This window comes from Lepisma saccharinum, chromosome 26 (genome assembly GCF_977018435.1).
Source record: "Lepisma saccharinum chromosome 26, izLepSacc3.1, whole genome shotgun sequence".
Lineage (NCBI taxonomy): Eukaryota > Metazoa > Arthropoda > Insecta > Zygentoma > Lepismatidae > Lepisma > Lepisma saccharinum.
The window spans coordinates 8,123,771-8,147,402 of record NC_139254.1 but is presented as its reverse complement, the minus strand read 5'-3'; the positions used below and the strand labels follow the sequence as shown (position 1 = coordinate 8,147,402).

Sequence of the window (23,632 nt, the reverse complement as noted above, 5' to 3'; positions counted from 1 at the left end):
TAAGCATTTTAGTTCGCATGTTTGACGGGACATCCTTGTGGTTGAGCTGTTCATCTGGACAAAAACATTTCAAGTAACATATGTGAATTTGTTAAAAATATGTACATTGGGTCCAAACAGAAAACCTCCAAATATTCAACTTCGTAGATGTCTGATAACTGCTATCATTTGTCACCCCCCCCCCCCACCTCGTTTGTTCTTTCGAGCCATCAATCGAACAGTTCGAAACAGATTGATTACTCAGAAATTATAAAATCTGGTATGTACAAAATTAATCTGATTAGTCAGTTCTCATAACAATTTAAACTTGAGTTGTCTATTTAATCGATTAATCGAACCGATCATTTTTAAAATTCGCTTAATCGATTAATCGAACCGACCAATTTTAAAATTCGATTAATCGAACCGATCCGGCAATGTTCACCGCAACAAAAATCTTCTTGCAAGGGATGCAACAAAAGGACAACAATGGACAAACAGTCATGCCATCGACCGAAAGAGCTTCTGGTCTGGGAAACGCATTGTTGCTGGGCTTCAAGAAGTCTAGGTTGAGAGGGACGCCATCTTGAACTTTGACCTTTATGCGTCAAGCAGCCTCCTCCCCAGTCACATGACACTCTATCTCCCATCAGTGTTGCCACATGAAGGGAAGTTCGGACCGAAATTTTAGCCAAAAGGGAATTTTGATGAAAAATATCACAATTTCAGGGAAATTTTAAGACTTCTGACTTTGGAATTTGACATAAACTGTAATAATGTCGTTTCATATTCACATTTTTTATTTTTTCTGATCCTTCATATTTCTGCTCCCTTGAATATATTTATATTTCTATTAAGTTTTTTGCACGTCGCTTTTCTGTATCCTCGGATAATTGTAAAGATTAGAATTAAGGATTAATGGATTCCTGACCATTATTTAAACCTGGCACATCTGACCAGAAAGCGATGAGGCTTGCATGTATGTGAAAAATTTGTGTAACATTTTATATTCATACGATCATGGACCAACGGAAATTTTACTACTACTACCACTGCTAATAATAATAATAATAATAATAATAATAATAATATTTTATAATTATGTATTCAATTTTTTAATTTTGTATAACCAATTTTGACATAGTGATATACCTGGTTGTTTAATTGTTATCATCGCTTCAATAAATATTATTATTATTATTATTATTAGAACAATACACAGTTAATTGCACAATATTATATAAGAATAAACAATTATTAGTATCAGAGATATAATAGATCTCGTTGAAAACTGTAACTTGAAGTGTAAATATGCAAACTTGTTATGTTATGTTATTCTACAGCTTACGTATTTTATTCGTGTAACTTTGTACTTTTGTATTTGACTTAGTGCTGTTTTAGGTTTCATACTGTGCTCAACACTTAAAATAAACGATTATTATTATATTATTAAAGAAAAAATTATAAAATAAATTATAAAAAAGAAAGATGAAAAATGAAAAGTGTAAATTTTGTAGAGAAGATATTAACTTTCCAAGTTGACAGTGAATACTTTTTGAATAATATATCTTATAAAATTCCCAGATATTCCCATAGGTATATCTTAATTCTTACATGTCCAAATAAGGCCAGAGGTTTAGTAGCTGATCTTGTTGAAACCTACAATTTGAATTTATGATGATGTATAAAAATGTAAGATCCACTTTTTTATTTTATAATTTTGTATAACCAATTTTGACATAGTGATGCACCTGGTTGTTTAATCGTGATCATCACTTAAATAAATATTATTATTATTATTATTATTATTATTATTATTAGAACAATACACAGTTAATTGCACAATGTTATATAACAATGAACAATTATTAGTATCAGCGATACTATAATACATCTCGTTTGAAACTGTAACTTGAAGTGTTAATATGTTGCTCTCACTATGTTATTCCACAGCTTATGTATTCTATCCGTGTAACTTTGTACTTTTTTACTTGACTTAGTGCTGTTTTAGGTTTTATACTGTGCTCAACACTTAAAATAAACGATTATAATTAATAATCATAATTAATAATTATTATTATTATTATTATATTTGTTTAGGTGAAGGGAAAAAATGATCCAAAAAGGGAAATTTTGCCCCTTTGAAAGAGAAATTGTGCGCTCAGATTGTGGCAACACTGTCTCCCATCCCAAAGCCCTCGCTGCGTAGAACATATCCACATGGAAGGAAAAAGCGTCGAGTTCCCAACAACCTTCTGCTAAGACTAAGAGTTCCGCCCCTTCCCCCTCTCCCGTGCACACTGGGCTAGGGATGGACAAATCCAGATAATTTTCTATCCGGATTTTCGGATACCGGAATTAATGCGGATAACAGAATTCTGCGGATATTCTGTTTACCAGATTATTCGGATATATGAATTATTCAGATATCCGAATTTATCCGTTGCATCCGAAACGGATATACGATAATTTTAAGTCAAGATATATATCCGTTATCCTAATTTTATGGCTACCCCTACAGTGAACAAAGTGGTACTTGTAACCTGAAAATTTTTCTCATTCCTGGTGGGGAGATCCACATTTCATAAAAATATCGTCCAGAGCAGTAAATAACTATTTCATTTGGGAAATCATAAAAATTACTAATTATTAACTTTGTTCCTCAAGTCCCAGAAGGTTAACAAAACTATCCTTTACTTGTGAATTTTTATAAAGCTAAACATTTTGGGGGCCACCCGCACCCGACCAGTTACGCCTCTGCATTTGTTCACACCTTAATAACACAGTTTTTACATTTTCGTAAATACCTCTGTAGCCTGTTGCTTTGTGACTGTCCCTTCATCAATTGCATCTAATGATTATCCATCATCATCGTCGCGATTCGTCTAAATAAGCAGAAAAGCGATGTAGGAAAAACAAATAACACATTTTTTGTGATATATTTTCTAATTAGCACTGTGTTTGCTTCATTATGGACATTATGTAATGTATTTAAGTGTTAAGAAGTACAGAAATCTGTTACCGTGATGTATTTCTCATTAGAAGGAACATGTCCTTGCTTGGTATACGCCGTATACCTCTGGGTAACCGTATTTTTTACAGTATACCTTCTGATACAATGCGTATGCCTCTTATTTTCCTTTCGTTCATATTTATTCGTGTAATATGGGTATCACTGCTGTTAGCTTATTACTGTCAAATACTTCTGGTTCCACGTGATCGGGAACATAATATTGATAATTTTAAGCCAGGGTTGTTAGAGGTCCAGGAATTTTAAATAAATTCAATTCCGGTCCAAGAGAGAAAATCAGCAAGCGTAAATGGGTTCTGGACCGTAAGGAACAGTTTTATCTGTAAAGCATTTCTATTCGGTCCAGGAACCTTTCTTACCAGATCAATTTAAATACGGTCCAGGAACCTTTTTCCAGACTGAATTTAAATTCGGTCCAGGAACCTTTTTCCAGACTGAATTTAAATTCGGTCCAGGAACCTTTTTTCCAGACTGAATTTAAATTCGGTCCAGGAACCTTTTTCCAGACTGAATTTAAATTCGGTCCAGGAACCTTTTTTCCAGACTGAATTTAAATTCGGTCCAGGAAACTTTTTTCAAGACTGAATTCAAATTCGGTCCAGGAAACTTTTTCCAGACTGAATTTAAATTCGGTCCAGGAACCTTTTTTCCAGACTGAATTTAAATTCGGTCCAGGAAACTTTTTTCAAGACTGAATTTAAATTCGGTCCAGGAACCTTTTTTCCAGACTGAATTTAAATTCGGTCCAGGAAACTTTTTTCAAGACTGAATTTAAATTCGGTCCAGGAAACTTTTTCCAGACTGAATTTAAATTCGGTCCAGGAACCTTTTTCCAGACTGAATTTAAATTCGGTCCAGGAACCTTTTTCCAGACTGAATTTAAATTCGGTCCAGGAACCTTTTTCCAGACTGAATTTAAATTCGGTCCAGGAACCTTTTTCCAGACTGAATTTAAATTCGGTCCAGGAACCTTTTTCCAGACTGAATTTAAATTCGGTCCAGGAACCTTTTTTCCAGACTGAATTTAAATTCGGTCCAGGAACCTTTTTTCCAGATCAATTTAAATACGGTCCAGGAACCTTTTTCAACGAAACAATACGCAACTAGGACCGAATTTAAATTGTGCGAGAGAGAAATGTTCCGGTCCTGCAATAGAACCCATTAGAATGTATGTGTTCCTGGACCTTAAACAACTCTGTTTCAAGCTTCAGAATGTATAGTAGAAAACCACCTTGCTGAAAACGATGCTAATTCAAGAATTTGTACAAAACGTTCTTGTGACAAATTTGGTGACGTCAACAAGTAGACAGAAGCCTCCCTGATAGCGTATTTGCCTTGCAATCAAGGGGTCCCGGCTTCGAAATGGGATCTGAACCACCGTGTGCTTCCACCGGATATCGAACCTGGGACCTTTTCATTACAAGGTGACGGTGTAACCAAATACGCCTTCGCAGAGTTGCGCACAGGGGTGGCCGGGGGGGGGGGTAATAGCGTGGACTTCATCAAGATTTGGGGGGATTTTTTCTTTAAATATAATGTAAAATTCAACATGTATACTTTATTCATTTACTTACTTATTTATTTATTCATTTACTTTAGCTGATTCGAAGACACTTTTGGTACTTGGTGTACCATGCTTAATCCATTAGATGAAGAAAAGGAAGAATTTAGGGAGCAGATGAAGTAAAGTGTTCAGTAAAGCTAAAAAAAAGGTAGATCTGTGAAGGAGGGCGCGTCAATGACCTTGAGGGGGGTTGGTACCCCTACGCAATCGGGGCGGCACTTATTTTGGTTAATATCTGTTTTACTTTACAAACATTCGATTAGGATACACGACGGTGTTCAGGATTCGGTCCTATGTTCTTCAACGGGAAAAATAAGCATTCATGCGTTAAACCTCTACCCTACATTGGCATGTTAAACAAAGGAAAGAGCTGATGCATTCTTCTCTTTCGAAAAACTGCTACTACAGCTTGAAATGCATATTCATTATGTAGCTCTTCTTTTGCCTTTTGCTACGCTCAAAGTTGCTCTTTCCACGTGGGTTTTGTAAATATGCTTCCCGAAGCTGCCACACGAGCGCTGTAGACCCGTGTCAAAGTGGCATCTCTTGATTTAGTGTTCATCTGCAGTATAAGCTCTTTGATTTGCATAGCTTCAATCCTGTTTTTCCGCTTGCCATAGAATGAGAGTATTTCTCAGATGCATCGACGATTCCTAGACGCGGATGAATCATTTTGCTGTTCTATCTTCCCCGAATCGTCTTTTTCATCTCTGGTTGGCGCCACGAAGCAAGAGCCCAACGCTGAAACAGGAAACAGCATGGCAATTCTTGCACAGAGATGCGGGTCAGCTCAAGGACGCAGAATGCGACAGGAAACTACATGATCTTGACCTTATAAGATGCCTCGCTGGGGCGCGGCGTATCAGGAAACGTGATAAGAAGGGACAGAGGCGTTCTGGAGTCCTCACGGATTACGCTGAAATTGTAATGTAAAGTTCAAATTACCAAACCTGAGACCTTCCACGTGCATGCAGAAAGCATTGCAAACTCATAGAAGTAAAATAATCCACACGAAAATCCAGCGTTGTTACAGGATTCATTACGTAAGGTAAAACAACGGCCAATTTGTAGTGTGGGATACGCTGCCACAAATGACGTCTCACTTTAAACCCAATGCTCTTTCTTTTGTACTTATTGCTTCACATTTATGGTTAACTCTTTGCACCAGTAATCATTTCCCATAAATTTGGCTTCTTTCTTGCATGCGAATTGAATATATTTTACTTGCATTTTTTTAGACAAAATTATAGAAGGTTTGATATAGATAGGAGTGTATTTGAAATTTGTAGATTTTATGTAAATTGTATCTTATGTAAATATATAATGGTCATAAACAGCCATATGCAATGCTGTAAGTCCAATAAATATATTGATGATGATGATGATGATCAAAACAAGACAAAGGAAGTTCGTAAATTTATTGCGGTTGGAACCTTTGACAAGCATCCTAATAACGATTTTTGTTCCGCCAAATATAGTGCACTTCGTAAAATAACTTGGTGACATGGCAAGGCAAGATAAGTGTGAACATTTTGTAGGAATATGCATTGTAACTTTCAATGAGCTTAGAGATTTGTGTACAAAATGATATTTTATAACATTGGTTATTTTCTAAAAATAACCATGTGAACAGCAAGGAAGTAGTGCCACTTTCAACATGGCGAGTTCCATGCGTGCGGGAAGGTCTCCGTGTTCAGTGATACATCGAATCGGTGAGACTGTTCGTTTACAGAAGGTCTCAGGGTTGGTTATTTACACTTTAGAGGTATTTCCACACTCTCAAATAAGCTGTTCAGTTCTTTATTTTAGATCAATGCTGTTCCTGGAATGTCTGGAACAAGAGAACGAAACAAGTCTCTGCGGAGGTAGTGACTCTAGATTGCTCGACCAGTGAACGAGTGAGAGGGATAGTGAGTGCATGGAGGGGGAACGTGACTGTAGTTTACTAAGTGTTGATAAATGTTATCGTGGGGGGTCTCCTATGTTGTAACGTCTTCGCCTTTTAATCAGAGGTCCCGCGTTCGATACCCATAGAAGGCACGTAGTAGTTCGGAACTAACTTTAAACTGTATGTCCGGTCCAGTTCTGATTAGGCTTTTTGTGCATGAAGTGGAATTAAAACATCAAATCAAAACCAATAAAACCAAACGGATGCAGTTTGAAGGAATTCCTTGGGCTACAACTCTGAACTAAACTTTCAAAATAATATACGCTTTGCAACGAAATCTTGGTGGGATTTTCTCCAAGACTTATGCAATCAGGTGAAGTCACAACTATCTGAGAATATTAATTGGTTTCTGCGAAGGTACAACGCTGTTCTATGCTTGCGTCATACGGCAGTGGGAAGAATATCCGAAGTGGGATTTATGTGCATTACACCTAGAAAGTCACAGCTGCACTGGGCAAGTTGGGTTTTAACCAAGATTTATATATTCAGGTTTAGCGCAAGGCTTTGGAAGGGCACTCATTGCTTACCATGAAGATCACGCTCTGTGTTATGCTTACATAGTTGCAGCGTGAGAGGAAATGAAAGCAGATTAAAGCAGCTCTCACCATGCAGGGTTTATACAAAATTTTCTTTCTGGAAAGCATGAAGTCATCAAAATAACCATAAATTGTACTTTTGTAATCGTTTTAGTAGGTTCGGGATGTGTATCAAAGTATTAAATTGACTGAAACATGTCTTAAATTGCATAGATAGACGAAAGGGAGCTTTTGGGAATTCCGTGTGATTGTCTACCCCGTAGCTAGATATTTTGGCTTCCTAGGCAGAATTGTGGTTGCCCCCCCACTACCCAGCACCGACATTTTATGTGCGTTCATCGATATTTTCTTCTTGTGATATTTACATTCTATAAATTGTTAAATGAGAAAACATAGAAAAACTCATTAAAAATGATATACATTATATTTAAAGATTCGTAGTTTCCATGTCTGATTAAATTTTTTTAGCATATTTAGGAATATTTCAGTTATGTCAATGTCTGAAGAACATCTTTCAAAATGTAATATTAATAATACTTTGGGAAACAGAAAATAGGCTATCCAAGTGTAAATTTATCCATCGCATATTCCGATTTTGTTGTCTAAAGTAGTTTGAATGTGCACTGTGCCCTAGTCTTCAGCACTCCCTAGCCTTACCCTCAGTAAGGCCTGCTGATTGTATGTTACAGCCTTAGAGACGTTTCATACAAACTGCAAAGATTACAAATATATTTAGTTTGCCACATTGAATTGAATTGAAATCGGTAAGGATAGAAAAGATTGGATTTATCTTGACCAGGATGGGGACAGATGGAAGGCTTGTGTTGCTGCAGCCATAAACATTCGGGTTTAAGAAGGCTAGAGAGTTAGTTGCTTTGAACCGGAAAGACTATATAAGAATATACCTCTATGATAACATCGAACGATCATTTTGTGCGATGAAGTCTCTGAACCACATCATCAGAAAGTGTATTTTTAAAACCTTAAGATATTGAAATGCATTGATGGTTCCTTGGACCTTTGTCTCAATTCTTGAATCTCGCATTGCGTAAAAGAAAGATGTTTGACTGATAATATTTACGCATCCAAGTCGACCATGTGCACAAAATTGCACACACGAATAAATAACCTTACCAAGAACTGGACTTCTTTTTCGGTTTCGTTGCACAATTCTATTGCTTTCTTTGGTTTGGTCTTGTAAGCAGAATCGAACTCTTGAATAGCAAATGTCGTGCATATCTATCGGCTAGCGTGTGACGAAACAGCATGAATTCAGATAGACAGAAACAAGGGTACTCACGTCAACCACGCTATCGGTCTTAATCCCACATTCACAGAATCAGCGTTGCCAACTTTACGTGAAGGAAAAATATACGCTGTATTGGTGTATGGAGTTTTTTAGACATTGTAGAAGCCTTTATGGTATTTACTGAGCAATAATTTTTTGATAATAAATTAATTTCCCAAAGTTTGTTCGAAAAATAATTAATTTATTTTGAGAATGGGAAACTATCGTATAGACAGTTTAAGAAGAAATTATAATGCATACTGGACAACAATTTTTCTTTATTGATGTCGATTTTTCTTCAATGTTGTCCTGCAGTTGACACTGATAGTGCAAAATGAGAGAATCAACTTACAATCAACAGATTACTTTCTAAATCGGTTGTATTTCAGGTTTAAAATGGTCTGCGAATCGAATTATTTTCGATTAGTGAATCTATAAATAAAGTAACTGCTAAGACATGAGTCAAATCTAGAAAATTAAGTCCCAGGTTCGATACCCGGTGGAAGCACATGGTTGTTCAGATCCAATTTGAACTGTAGGTCCAGTCCCAATGAGCCTTTCTGTGCATAAATTTGACTTAGCAAATGAAACTCCAGAATTTTTAACTTCAAGATTCTTGTATGCCGACCTACTATGTTACACAACCATTATTGCATATCTTGACTGAAATTCAGCTTGGATTTGAACCCAATGCCAATAAACGGTTGACAGTAGCGGCGATTGAGCGTCAAAATGGGGGGGGGGGACAGTTTCTGAACAAGGCTTAGTAGTAGGATGATACAGTACGGGAGCAAAAGTGGCAAAAGGTGGGGGGCAACTGGCCCTCAAGTCCCCTTAATCCCCGCCACTGACGGTTGGCATGCCTGTTGAGAAGTCTGATGGATTTCTGATTAGCCACATAAAAACAGCTTTTCCACCTCTCCTGCCCTTCGTGATTCTAAATGCGGCTCCAACAAGATAACATCAAAACGAGATATCACGTGATACAGAAGATCGATAGCACGTGGAACACTGCTATTCTTTTTTGTTTGCTTTTTCATTATTTTATTTTCCCTTTCTGAGCAAACTAAAGTGCAAAAGTTCGAGTCAAAATAAGCCGTATTGAAACCAGAATTTCTTTAGCCTTGGTGTAACTCTTCCATCATGTTCTCGATATCTCGAATGTCGCGACGGAAGACCTCGGCCGAAATGGCATATTTTCAGATCTAGTTCACGTCCATACTCCCAACATTTATTTCCCTTTCTCGTCGGTGGATGACGCTAGCGTACGTAACTGGCTGCGTTGCGTTATCGATCCGGTAAAATAAGCGACCTTCAGCCTGATCTGCGATACAAGCACGATCTGGATAGGCTAAAGAAAAGAGACTTTTGTCAATACGCAAACCTTTTGGTATTGTTTACACACCTTTTTATCTAATTACAATGCGACTGCGAGACTCGTGAAAACGATTACTAAGATATACGCATGCGTCTTTTTTTTGACAGAAAAGGAATGAGTACACAATTTGAGCTTTCTTTCTATATGCTTTTGCGAAAGCATATTTTTCGATGGTGAAAGTTCTGATATTGGAGTTTACAGAATATTAATGTGCAAGGGCAAGCAACAAGGTAGAGCTTCGAGCTAATCTCATCTAATCATTTTCAGGTAGCTTGTTAAAAAGAAATATAGCTAGTAGATTTATACGGACTAGCGAAGAAGGATTGACACATGTAAATGTTCTTTACTTCGTTTTGATGTCACAGAAGGTTGTGATGTGCTTGGAATAATTTACAAGAGATTATTACTGTGGAAAGTTAAAAGAATAAAATTTGTAAGAACGATCACTTCAAATGCGGAGATATTTTGCTAGAATTGAAATCTTTTGCAAGATAACCTATAGCTAGTGCGAGACGCCTAGAGGATATTTGAAGAACATTCATCGCAAACCAAAACAATGTTATCCAAAGTTGATTAGTATGTGGAGATCCTTGACTTACTAAAGAACAATAGTATTATAATTTTAGCAGTGTTATAGAATTAATTTTCCATTTATGCATTAACGTATGACAAATTATATCTTCAAACTTTAATTGATGGAAGGTACTCTCAAAATATCGAGGGATACCACCAACATGCGCCACATGAAACTTTCCCAACACAAAATACCCATCGCCTTTCATTATAATAATTACGGGTCCTTGTTTAAAATTTCTTACATGTTCTGTGATACAATACATTTAACAAAAAATACTATTGTTCTTAAACGAATGTTCTGCATACTTAAATTATATTACAGAACATGCATAGACATTTTACAGACTAGGTTCATCACAAATACTTCTTAATTAGGTGTCATGTAGAAAAGAGAAATTCATACAGGTAGGGTATTTTGTGCGTAATTTTCGTGTGACGTAGAGGAGACCATCTTCCCCCAATTAAGATTTGAAGGGATAATGTGCCGTACGTTAATGTATAAATGAAAAATACTGTTAGTCTTTAGAAAGTCAAGGTTCTTCATGTACCAATAAATGGATCTCATTACCGTTCTAACCTCGAGTCCCAGCTTGGGGCATGAATGTTCCTTTGGGAGTGTTCCTTCAGCAACTTAATCTAATCCTAATTAGTCTGCATCGTCGCAGTTAGCCAAATGTGGAAGAAAAGTGGCCCAAAATAAAATTTCAAATTATATTTCTGGTAAGAATTACTGATAAAATGTATCACTATTGATATCATGAAATAACCTTTACAAAACAATGCTTCGCTGAGGATTATTTTATATTCTAAACTTCAGTGGCGGCGATTGTCCCCTCACTATGGCCTCTCAATGCTAAGCCTTGTCTACCAAGAGTTAATGAACTTCTTCGCCCCAAATCCCAGTTTTGGCTCGCAGTCGCCGTCACTGCTAAACTTGATTTGATTTTTGGTAGTTATCGTCGCTTTTCTGCCACTTTTGACTAACCACGACGATGAGGATTAGAGATATAATGAAAATGAAGGAACGCTCACACAGAACACGCATGCTCAGGCCAGGATTCGATCCCTAGACCACTGGCGTCATAGCGCGCTGTGATAACCATCATGGAGGCCGATAATGTCCATAATTATTCTAAACTTCGTATTTTTTTGTAATGTTATGTAGCCCTGTAACAATTATAGTTATGTTTAGTGCACTGTTCTTCATGCTGAACTAATAGGCTGTTCTTCTTTATTCTGTTTCAGGCATTGGACTTACCGTATTATAACACACAGAAGACATGCCTGAGCAAAGTAACGACTATAGGGTTGTGGTGTTTGGAGCAGGGGGCGTGGGGAAGAGCTCGCTGGTCCTCCGGTTCGTAAAGGGGACCTTTAGGGAGTCCTACATCCCTACAATAGAGGATACATATCGACAGGTTGGTATAACCCCCCTTTTTTTTTACCATTGTTCACATATTATGAGGGTAATGTAGAAATCATTTATCAAGAAAACTTTACGAAATCACAGACGTATTTGGGAAATGTGTCAAATTTTCTTAGTGTATTTATAAAGTTTCAAATTTATGAGACTCTATAAGCTAAAGTGGCAGAAAAGCGACCATGAGCACCCGCAGTGGGGGCGGGGTGCACTTGCTCCCCCTGAGATTTCGGGAAAAAGTTAATGTAATGGTGAAATTGTAGATATATTTTATGACAAAAAGTACTGTTTTCTGTGTGACTTACAGGCAGTAAGTTACAGCACCTATTATTATTATTATTATTATTATTATTATTATTATTTGAAATAGGGTTACATTTAAGCTTAGTCTATTTTACACTGATTATCTAACTATAAAAAAAGGTTTTTGTCCTACATGAATTAATGTTAAGTATACAGTTATGCAAATTGTATATAGATGTACAGAATATGGGAAATACAAATGTATGAAATTTAAAAGAACATAATTTTGATTGATTGAGTTTGTATTTTAAGTCCACTTTATGCACAGTACGGCTAATCGGGACTGGACCTAGAATTTAAAGTGGGATCCGAACCACTATGTGCCTCCACCGGGTATCTAACCCGGGACCCTTTGATTACAAGGCGACGACGCTACCACTGCGCCATCGAGGTGGCTCTATAAAGGAACATAAGTAGTAATGGTAGTAGTAATGTAATAATAATAACAAAAATAAAAACAATAATAGCAGTATTATTATTATTAATAATAATAATAATAATTAAAGTTTCTGGGACTCTGCTCCCCTGAGAATAAATCCCGCAGGCGGCCTTGAAAGCGACGTAAAATAATAATCAAATCAAATCAGTCGAATCAATCCATTAATACACTACCCTTTTTTACTTTTGTAAACAATAGGTGAAAGGAAAAGAGAAAGTGAGGAAGAGAAAGTTATCTCCTCTCCGTTAGGCTCCAGGAATCAAGCTTTTAAAGTTTAAATAATGTAATTGTTTCTATGTGATTTCATTTGTCTTATTCCCTGATAACATAAAAAAAATGGAAGTAAAATATTTCCGGTTAGAATTCCTTTATTTGTGTGTTACGATTATTCAGTATTTCTGGAAATTTAGGAAAAATAGTATCTATATTTTGGAAAGTGCTATGAGAGCCCTATTTCTTGCTGATAGGTTCGGAGTGAAGTACATGGTAATGTAGATTAATATAAGTTGCACAAGATAAAAACCAGACGGTAAGCAATTAACATATTTAATATAAACTGGACGTTATGTCCGAAACATTCAAAATACATTGAACCATGATATAGCAAGCATTACACAGAATATATCTGCTTATGATTTATCTTCTTCTGGCCGTGAAGACCAAGCCTTGTAGCCATGCGCTTAATACCTGGACCGTATCACTTGCAATGATAGACGTGACATAACTTGTGTTTACTGTACATATTATTTACTTTGGATAATAAACGCCATTGTTATTTTAATATGCACCATTATTATTAATAGTAGTGGTCAGTGGCGGCAATTGGGTTCCAAAACTGGGGGGGGGGGGGGTAAGTACAGTTTACTTTCCCTTGGTAGACAAAGTTTAGCATAGTGTGGGAGCAAGAGTGGTAAAAAGTTGGGAGCAACTGGCCCCCGTCGCCCCTCCTCAATCGCCGCCACTGTACTCGTGTCTATTCATTTGGTTTCATGCCAAGTGCTTCGCGGCATTTCCTAGTTGTGGAAGAAATGTCAACGTCTCATTCTTTACACTTTCTCAATGTGTTCTTATCTTTGTTTCTTGCTTCATCTGTTTCTATCTCCTTCTTTGTATCTTACTTCATCTGTTTCTATCTCCTTCTTTGTATCTTACTTCATCTGTTTCTATCTCCTTCTTTGTATCTTACTTCATCTGTTTCTATCTCCTTCTTTGTATCTATGTTTCCTTCCATCTCTCTCCACGTGTGATTCTTCTACAGTGCCTTCACTTGGGCATTGTGCCGCTCAAACGTGTGCCCGTGTAGCGATTGGAATCTCCCGCTTGCCGGCAAAATTGGATGTCCATATCCTCAACTCAAGCGCATATATTTGTTTTAATTAAAATGTTTCACATTTCGATTAAAGTAATCACGTACTTGTGACACAGATGATGGAAATGTTTTACTTAAACTACCATACCTATTGAGAACGTTCACGTAAGAATGATACATAAATATTATTTTTCTTAAGTGTACTTAGTTGAGGAATTTTAACAACACAAATAACACTCAACACTTAGCAAACTTCACAGAAGCGCATACTGCACATCCACCCATGTGAAACCAAATGCTGACATTCACGGCAGACGTTCCGACGACATATACGGCTGTTCTCGGTAACACGTTGTTGATCAGAATTATCTCTGTTGCAGCGTTCTGCAGTGTACGTATCGAAGAGAAACTCCGCGAAACCTCGACAGCTACCAAATGTGCTTGAGTTGAGAGGACACGTACATCCGATCAGGCCAGCAAGCGGTTTGGTTCCAGCTTCCACCAGAGGCGTCTCGTGAACGCATGCCTCAATTGTGGGAAAGAGGACAGCTTGCTCTGCGACGACATTCATGAGCACTTCTACATTCTAATTTCTTCATATAGGAGAAGTATTTATTTTACACGAGAGCTCTGAACTAAGCTTATATTACATTTCTTGGATCTGAAGTGAAATAAAGTAATAATTCTTTTCCCACAATTGACGCATGCGTCACTTCAGATCCAAGAAATGTAATATAAGCTTAGTTCAGAGCTCTCGTGTAAAATAAATACTTCTTCTATAACTTGACAAGTTTAAAAACAAGACGCTGCAATCCATTGTTTGCGCACCTCACCTCACATTTCCCCACTCCATTGTCTGCGGCGACGTTCGTTCGCAGTGTTGCAACCTGGAGGGAGCGGAATTGTCTGAGAATTTTCAACGAAATTTGAATGTGAAAGACATGAATTAGTATCCCGTCACCTACGCTACCTATTGATTACGCTAAATTCTAAATACATTTTGATATTTTCCCTTTAAACCTTAAATGAATTAAGTTATATTAGGGATATTTCTTAGCAGCATAAGAAATGTATGAAATAAAAGGATAGAAAAATGAAAAATATATAAACGATAGAACTGAGCTCACCTTCTAAATGTTTTCCAGTTCTCCTTCTTCAGTTTCACTCTCCCACTCATCCGAGTCTGTGTCTAACGATGAATCTGTGTCCATGTCTGAATCGGCTTCACCAAGTCTAATTCAGTTCGTCTACACGCTCGTCCTTAAGTCCATCTCTTTCAAACTAAGAATCTTGCAGCCAAGAGTAAAGAGCATGAACATTTCAATGCTTTAGAAAAGAACACAGGCAAGCGTGTTATCAGATTGCGTTCTCGTAGTGATTGTTGTACGAGAAACAAACGAACCACCACCCCACTAGTTAAAAAAAAAAAAAAAACTGGCCACTGCTCGATGTCGCATTCAGAAAATGAAGTCATTCGCCCTGTAGTTTCTCTTCGTTATAAACCTTAACGCACGTGCATAATACTACAGTTTACAATCGGCGCACCGCACGCATTTTTAAAGGCCGGATTAAATGAAATGAACCACTGATATAATAGGAGCCTGCAGGCACCGTCAAGATAAACAGTGAAAATTGTTTGTCATATTTGTTTTAGCTTAATTTTGCTGATTTGGCACCACTGGTACTCAACGCCAGACCAGTGAGTAGAAGAGTGGTGGGGAGGTTGACGTAATAGGAAGTGCTCCGCAGCGAACTGCGCATATCGGGACTTAACTTGTCAGGCTATATATGAAGAAATTAGAATGTAGAAATGCTCATGAATGTCGTCGCAGAGCAAGCTGTCCGTTTTTCCACAATTGACGCATGCGTTCACGAGACTCCTCTGCCGTTACCTATTTCCACTGCACAATAAATTACTACTGCCGAACACAGATTTACTACGAACAGATGTTACAGCTTCACGTTAAGAATTGTTGACAATATGGCCGTCGCGACTACAGACGGCAGCAAAGGCAGAGTCCAAATAGGGAGCAGATGTCACCTAGAGCATCGTTCCATCCGGGGACTCAGCCTACCTCCGTTGTCCGAATTGGCGGCAAACGTGGAGTCTGAGGGGAGAGGTGAAAGGCGTGACAGATGCACGCTTCAACTCGCTGTTGCAATATGGCGCTTGGCAGCCATATTGCAACTTCTGCTTTGCGGATACATCATTTACTGAATAGACAATGTAAAACTCTGTGATTCTGGGACATTATATCGATAACACTGAATGCAGAAAAATTGTAAAAGTAGATATCGCATGCCACATTTTTAATATGAGTAGTAAATAGCTGGAAATCATTGTACTGTGCGATTGGCTTCTGCCTTCTGCTTCTGCACTGTGCACCTGCGTTCCAGAGGGCGGTGAGTGACGTTCGGGCTGATACCTGGCGGGAAAAGTGACAACCGTACTGCAAGGGGACGGTAAACTAGCGACTTGGGAAATACATGCTAACAGCACCAAAACTGACCTGCCTAACTTATCCACGTATGCATATTTAATAGCTTAAATAAACAAAACATAACTTGCCAAACCTATTACATGCTTACCGGATGTCCCGGAAGTCTTTCCCTGATTACAAACTTTATTCATATCCGCTGTATGCAATGTAGAGATGTGAAAGTGGTGCCAAAATGTTGGAAAACTAACCTAAGTTAGTTTATTTGTTGCAGGTTTTAGTAATTGTGGCCGTAGTGTAGCTGTGTCAGTGCCAAGGAATCCGGAATGAATGCTCTTGACATCGGGTGGCATCTTTCCATGCAATGTTTCTTGGACTTGACAGGATTTGGGAATGAAGATAAATTCCATTTTTTAAATACCAACTTATTGATGGCAGATATTCTACACGAAATAATTCTGTACATTTGAAAGTTCCTCTGCACTGTTATTGGTGACCGGGTCTCGTGATACCAGAGGACATGCTGAGCTTTTTCCTCATTTGTGAACATTTCCGGTTTTCTGGGCACTGACACTGCTACACTACAGCCACGTTACTCAAACCTGCAACAAATAAACGTGGTTAGTTTTCCAACATTTTGGCACCACTTTCACATCTCTACCTTGCATATAGCGGATATGATTAAAGTTTGTAATCAGGGAAAGACTTCTTATTATATGCCTACGTGGCAGCTTAGCTAGGCAGGCCAGATTTGATGCTGTTAGCATGTATTCCCAGAGGTGTTAATGCTGTCCCTAGCCGCTCGTCAAGGGGACATGTAGATTCGGACGACTTCGACGTTCGACGGCACACGAAAGCAACGGGAGAGGACGGAACGATGTGCTTGCCAATCCGGACACGGCCACAGTCGTGGAAAAAACAGAAGACGAACGATGTGCGCAAGAACACCTGTCTAGCTCGGATTAACAAAATACTGTCGTGTTGCATCACCATTAGCTTTCCGTCACTTCTAGCTACGTTCAGGTGTTTTGCACTTCTTTTAATCACAAATAAATATCCGTATTTGTATGAAGAAAAATCTTAGCTACTCATCCCAATACCTTTTTATTATTATTATTAAAAGGGATTTGTACTATACATAATATTGTTCAAAAAGTTTATTTGAGGCTTACAACTTCCGAAACGACAAATGCGGAACTCATCTTATAAATTTGTAGAAAGTACTCATTCGGAAGAGTTGAAATTTAATTACAAAGTATTATAATTTTCAAATTATTTACACATAGTATCTTTACACTTACTTTACGAATATATTACTATGTACTAAAATATATAAAATAATTAACAATTGTCTTACTTTTCGTGGATTTTGTAACACATGAAAGTAAATTTACGTTGTGCTGTCATCTATGAGCAAAAATATAAGCTATTTTTATAGAGTAATTTTGAATGTTAGAAACGTATGTATGTATGAGTTGTAGATCCACCACCTCATAAAACCCTAGCATGCAATCTTGGCGCTAGTATAGACTGTTCTCACGGCAAGAATAACTCTGTTACTATACTATAAATACCTTCATTACACAACTGTGACGTAAACAAGTAATAAACATTATTTCTTTCAGGTCATCAGCTGCAACAAGAATATCTGCACTCTACAAATCACGGACACGACAGGTTCCCACCAGTTCCCGGCCATGCAACGCCTCAGCATCTCCAAAGGCCACGCCTTCATCCTAGTCTACTCCGTGACGTCACGCCAGTCCCTAGAGGAGCTGCGACCCATCTGGGAGGTGATAAAGGATATCAAGGGGGATCTCAGTGGAATCCCAATCATGCTGGTTGGCAACAAGTGCGACGAAACGGAAAACCGGGAGGTGCAGGCGACCGAAGGCGAGGAAGAGTCCAAGAGATGGGGTTGCAACTTCATGGAGACATCCGCGAAGACCAATCACAACGTCAAGGAGCTCTTCCAGGAGCTGCTGAACATGGAGAAGAACCGTAACATCTCCCTCCAGCTCGACTCCAAGAACAAGTCACAGAAGGGAACAAAGAAGATACGAGAGAAATGCACCATGATGTGAAAATTTTGGCGCGAGTAAAGTTACCTGATTGATTTCATGATAACACTATCAGTAGATCCCCACTAGGTAACCTCAACCTCGTCAAAGAAGGTAGACTCGCCGAAATTACAGGAAAGCGATGTGTGTGATGATAAACCTAACATGCCCAGCAGAAGATTAAGTTACCTGCCTAACCATTAGGTTCCCAATATTGTGGCGTCACAAGTGTTCATAATTCCTAAGATACGACAACGATATTACTGGTCCCATTACTGGTCCTGTGGCATAGAACACACCACCAGATGGCAGCAGAAGCAAGGGAGTGTATGCGATCCAGTGCGCATGCGGAGTAAATGTGTGTACAGACGTCCGTGTGCAAATGGTGAAACAGCTCGCTAGGGTGTGTAAAAATAAAATAAAAAAACATGCAGCCATCACCGTAGAAGTGTTAAAAGATATAAAGACAACAAAAAATTACAAAGAGGCACCTTTCGCGAAATATATTTCGCATTGAGAGCACATTCCATGACATATTTTGCAATAAAATAATAAGAAAAAAACAAATGAGCGTCGTCTCTTTGAGCATGGGAACTAAATCCTGTGCAAATACTTTTTCGCGAGAGAGATGATGATGCGTGATATACCGTGTGCGTGAGTTAGTGAATTAGTTTTGAAAAAAATATGAACATATTTCATTGATTCTTCCAGTCTATTAATATAACAGACAAGTTATAAGAGCATTGACAAAAATAGAAGCTTTAATTAAAGTCTATAGAGGTTTATGGTAAATAAAAGAGGACAAGAAGATAATAAAAACATGCATATATACATATATATCTATATAAATAGTGTTGTTATTTTTTACATTTCAGTGAACGAGATTAGCAATGTGCGTTGTTTATTTGTTTGTAATGTGATTCGCAGCTTAAATCGAACTTTCGTCATACTATCTGTTGTTCGTATAAGCACCCTTAAACCTCTCATGTACTCACTTGCCATAAAAGACATGTACATACGAGGATAATGTATGTGTGTGTGAGAGTTATAAAGGTATCTATTGTCATAGTTATTTCTTTTTTTAAAAAAATTGAATATTATTTACACCGTTGTGTAATGTGAGTGAAAATTACTGTTCAGTATTCAGTGCAGTGGAAATGTGACAAATTAATTGTTCGTACGAAATGTGGAACAAGTTACAAATAAGCCGATATTAACTTTCTAGTTTACATTTGTAGAACCTTGATTTCTCCTTCAATACACACATAGAAATTTATTTAGCAAAATATAGTAAATTTAATTAAAAAAATAGATCATGCAATCTACCTACATTTGTGAGTTTATTATATAGTTTTAATTGTATGAGAATAATTATATTTACGAGCATATCTAAATTTAGAGCCATCTTGTTATAACATAACAATAAATCTTAGTTCATTTCCAAAAAAATAATTATAATAGATGTAATAATTCTTTATAAATTTTTAAAAGTTTCTTCTGCTCCTGACAAAGCTTATATTTTATGAAATGAATAAATATCATTATTATCCATTTTTATTCAATATTACATATTTTCGAATGATTTTACCCAATTCATGATATGAGATGTTTGCATAATTTCCAATTTATACAGGTACAGACATTTATAAATACTGTCTTTGTGAAAGGTAAATGGTAGACTATCTGCTATTAATATTAACAATACTATTACAGTAAATCGTTAGTTCTTCCTAAATGGTGTACGGTGTTAGGTTAGTAAATTATCACAAGTAAGTACTCTTGTACAGTATATAATTAATTAAGGGGTTGAAACAACATGCCAAAAGAAAAGCATTGAACGTGAGAGGGTGATTTTGGATTACGGACGTATTTTTTCATGACAAATCTGTCATAAGAAGCAAAATAACATTTGATGTGCATTTAGGAATCGAACAAAATCTTCGACAACCAACGTGGTTGCACAAGGCGGGTGCATAAAGGTGAATCAATCAGTGGTATTAATAGACGAGAAATGACGTCACGTGGAAGTATTTATTTTTGTAAACGTTTGCTAGAAGTACGATAAATTTGCGTGGAATTCATTACAGAAGCTATTGGTAGCAGTGGCGTACCATAGGAGAGGGTTGGTGGGGGTTATAACCGCCCTTTGGCCCAATACTCCTAAAAAAAGAACGTCAAAATGAGGATAAGACAGCAAAATGAGAACTGACTACTAATTAAAAAGTATACGTAACTCCTCTTTTGAATATCCTGTGTACGCCACTGATTGTAGGAAAAAGAGCAATAATCAAGGATGTAACTATAGTAATATGCAAAAGCATTCAGGGGAAGACTACGATCTTCTACAAATTATTTTAATATTTCGAAGTTATGAAGTAAGAACCGAAATAGAATATAGTTTATACACTCATGAAACTGACCAATTAGATGTATTTAAGAATTGTAGCGTCTGACATATTTGGAGTAATTTACCCATATTTTAATAATAATAATCCTCTTTGGTAAACAATTGTGTTTATCGCTGTGTATTGCTTCATATTCACATGAAGATGAAGCTAGTAATAATTTTAAAGGAATTCAGCATTACTTTACCCTCAAATCAAATAGAGATGAGGGATTTTCAAAATACCTGATTGATTCATTTATATATACCTGCCTTGGTATCATTACACATTAATTATAGAGTTATTATTAATTAATTTACTGCTTGTATAAGTGGAAATTGCATCCATGCTTTAGTGATTAGAGGATTATGGTAAGAAAAACAAGATAAAAAATACCATGGTATAAATGCAACTTGCATTTGAAAAATCATGTAAACCAGATAAATTTATCACATCACCTGTATTATACATTCTAGATACATTTCTATCTTATATATTGTAACAGTTCACTGTAACAATGATTGTTAACCTAAGTTGTGTACCATGTAGTAAGTATAGATGGCGCACGATCCTGTTTATAGATTGCTCTGTCAGCTCTTTGAGCAAATCCACATTAGATAAAATTGCCAGTGGTAAGACCAATAATAATTTATGAAGTTACAATAAACGAAAAACATGCATACAGTACAAATAACAAATATAATTTTGAATAAAAATAATGTACAAAGTGTCACCAGCATTTATGTAACCCAAGACTTTCTTTTTTTATCAAAGCAAAAAAAAATGGTAGCGATAATTTTGTCCCAATCCAAAGGAAACTTGGTAATCAAGAAAATAAACAATCAGAAACCATTTTAGTCTAGTTATTTTCCTCACAGGCGTGACACTATTAAAAAACTAATCAAACATATGCATAAAAAACATGTAATTTTTGCTAGTCATGTGCCTGCTTCTGTAAGCAACGAACTCTTGTTTTTTATAGCCCGAGAACAATATGGGATGGATCATAACTCATGTAGACTCAAGAAATAATAATGTTACTACTAATAACAATATAATAAACAATTTATTTGGGTGGAAAGACTGATTACTTAAATCTTTATTACTAGACATGAAAATGACATTCGGATGACGTGTGTACTAGGCAAGTAGTGTAGATATATAGATAGATAATATAAATAAATATATATATATATATATATATACATACATACGAATTTCTACAAAATATGATATTGAAGTAGTCCATGAAATATAAAAAACCTAAACATATTTCAAAGTACGGGTTTTTACCATATTGAAAACTATCAAAATGTATAGTGAAATTTATTGTATAATGTTTCTTGTTAGATAGTCTTTAAACTGTATAGTGTATCTTGTAACTCTAACCACATGTTTTGTAGTTAAGCTATAACATTAATCGGTATGTTGTTTATCTGCTTGGTGCTGTGAATTTATTTTTTAAAAAACACATTTGATGCTGTTTTGTTACTTGGTAAACATGATGCACATTACACATGGTTTGTTTTGTAAGATCTGTTCTTTTTGCAATAAACAAGTATAAATGTTACTTATATATAAAACGTTGTATAAAGTTATGCTAATTATGGGTCATATAAACCTGAGAAAATTAGGATTCATCGTTGCTCTACAAATTGATTTACGTGTAGAAAATGGAATCACCACGTAACAAAGAAAATTACAAATTTGATGCAAAATATATCAGAGCATAGTATTATTTAATTTATAATACATTTATAATGTTTATTTACATTAAGATTACTAGGAAAGGAACAGGTCATACATTCCTTTCTTTCAATGAACTTCTTATTGTTATAGATTCATTGTTACATGAAAGTGTTCTTTGTGTACAATTTTTTTTGTATGTGAACTTACTTGTTATGTTTGGAAAAAAATACTCTGATTACCAGAAGTGTGTTTTGAATAAATTTTATTGAATTACGGAAGTTTCCAAATGTGTGCTCAAAATATCTCGCATAAAAGTTTAATTTAGAAACATGCAGTGCTTGAAGTAAGAACAAAAAAAAAGGAAAAATCCGGTAAATTTGTAGACATGTGCTGGCACAATGCTAACAGTGTTTTCTTTAAAATTAACATTATAAAATTGCAATTAAGTCTGAAACATAATGATAATGTTGCACTAAAATTTGGGATACTAAATGAACGTGACGTCATTCTCCCGCATAATAGATTTTCAGTTTCACGTGGCTAATTATGCTGAATCAAAACATGTGATTCAATTTCTTACGTTATTTAATTCTTTCACTAAGCAATGAATGAACAGTTATTGAACAAACATAATACACTAATCGGTTTTTGTTAGTAAGTGCCAGTGTTCGGAAACTTACTTTCTGGAAATATTAATAATATAATTGTTACAAACTAATAATAATAAGGTATTATTTAGTGCTAAATTATAAACTTCTACTCGATATAGTGGATATGAACGAATATCCAGGATAACTTCTTTATTTCCTCACATTACATACCATTAATGTACTAAAATGCATAATTATTCTATTTTATTATCAACTTTTAGACACATTTAAAAGTTACGGGAAATGTTTAGTCATGAATTTGACATTGTGCGTCGTCTTACAGAGAAATCTAACTTTTTAGAAGTTTGAAAACTCATAGTCTCATTTATTTTTCACAAACATGAACTTCTGGCATGTTTCCTAATTTGTAGCTAGAGTTTGGCCAATATAAGAATGCCCCTCTAGTCGAATTTTCAACCACAAGTGAGCGGAGGGAGCGTGGGGGGTGTAATCAGCTGCTTGCATTGTTCACGTGTTCCTGCGTTGCCAAATTATGGTGCACTGTCAAAAAGGCACGAGAAGGGGAGGTGAGAACAAATGACTGTAGATATATATAGTTTGTCGGAGACATTCTTATCTTGGTTAAGCTGTACTCTTTGTTTTTCGAGCTGACTCAATTTCCTTTGGCCGTTGTTATATT

The 23,632-nt window shown here is 36.4% G+C and overlaps 1 protein-coding gene across 1 annotated transcript in view; it reads left to right on the top strand.

Moving 5' to 3' along the window:
• LOC145979832 (GTP-binding protein Di-Ras2) overlaps nt 1–20,492 on the top strand; it is an 83,674-nt gene extending 63,182 nt beyond the window's left edge. Inside the window, exons 2-3 of the mRNA XM_083112858.1 lie at nt 11,546–11,718; nt 17,835–20,492. Of these exons, the coding sequence (XP_082968984.1) occupies nt 11,581–11,718; nt 17,835–18,293 (597 nt within the window). The 5' untranslated portion in view covers nt 11,546–11,580 and the 3' untranslated portion in view covers nt 18,294–20,492. The remainder of the gene's footprint in view (nt 1–11,545; nt 11,719–17,834) is intronic.
• The last annotated feature ends 3,140 nt before the right edge of the window (nt 20,493–23,632 follow it).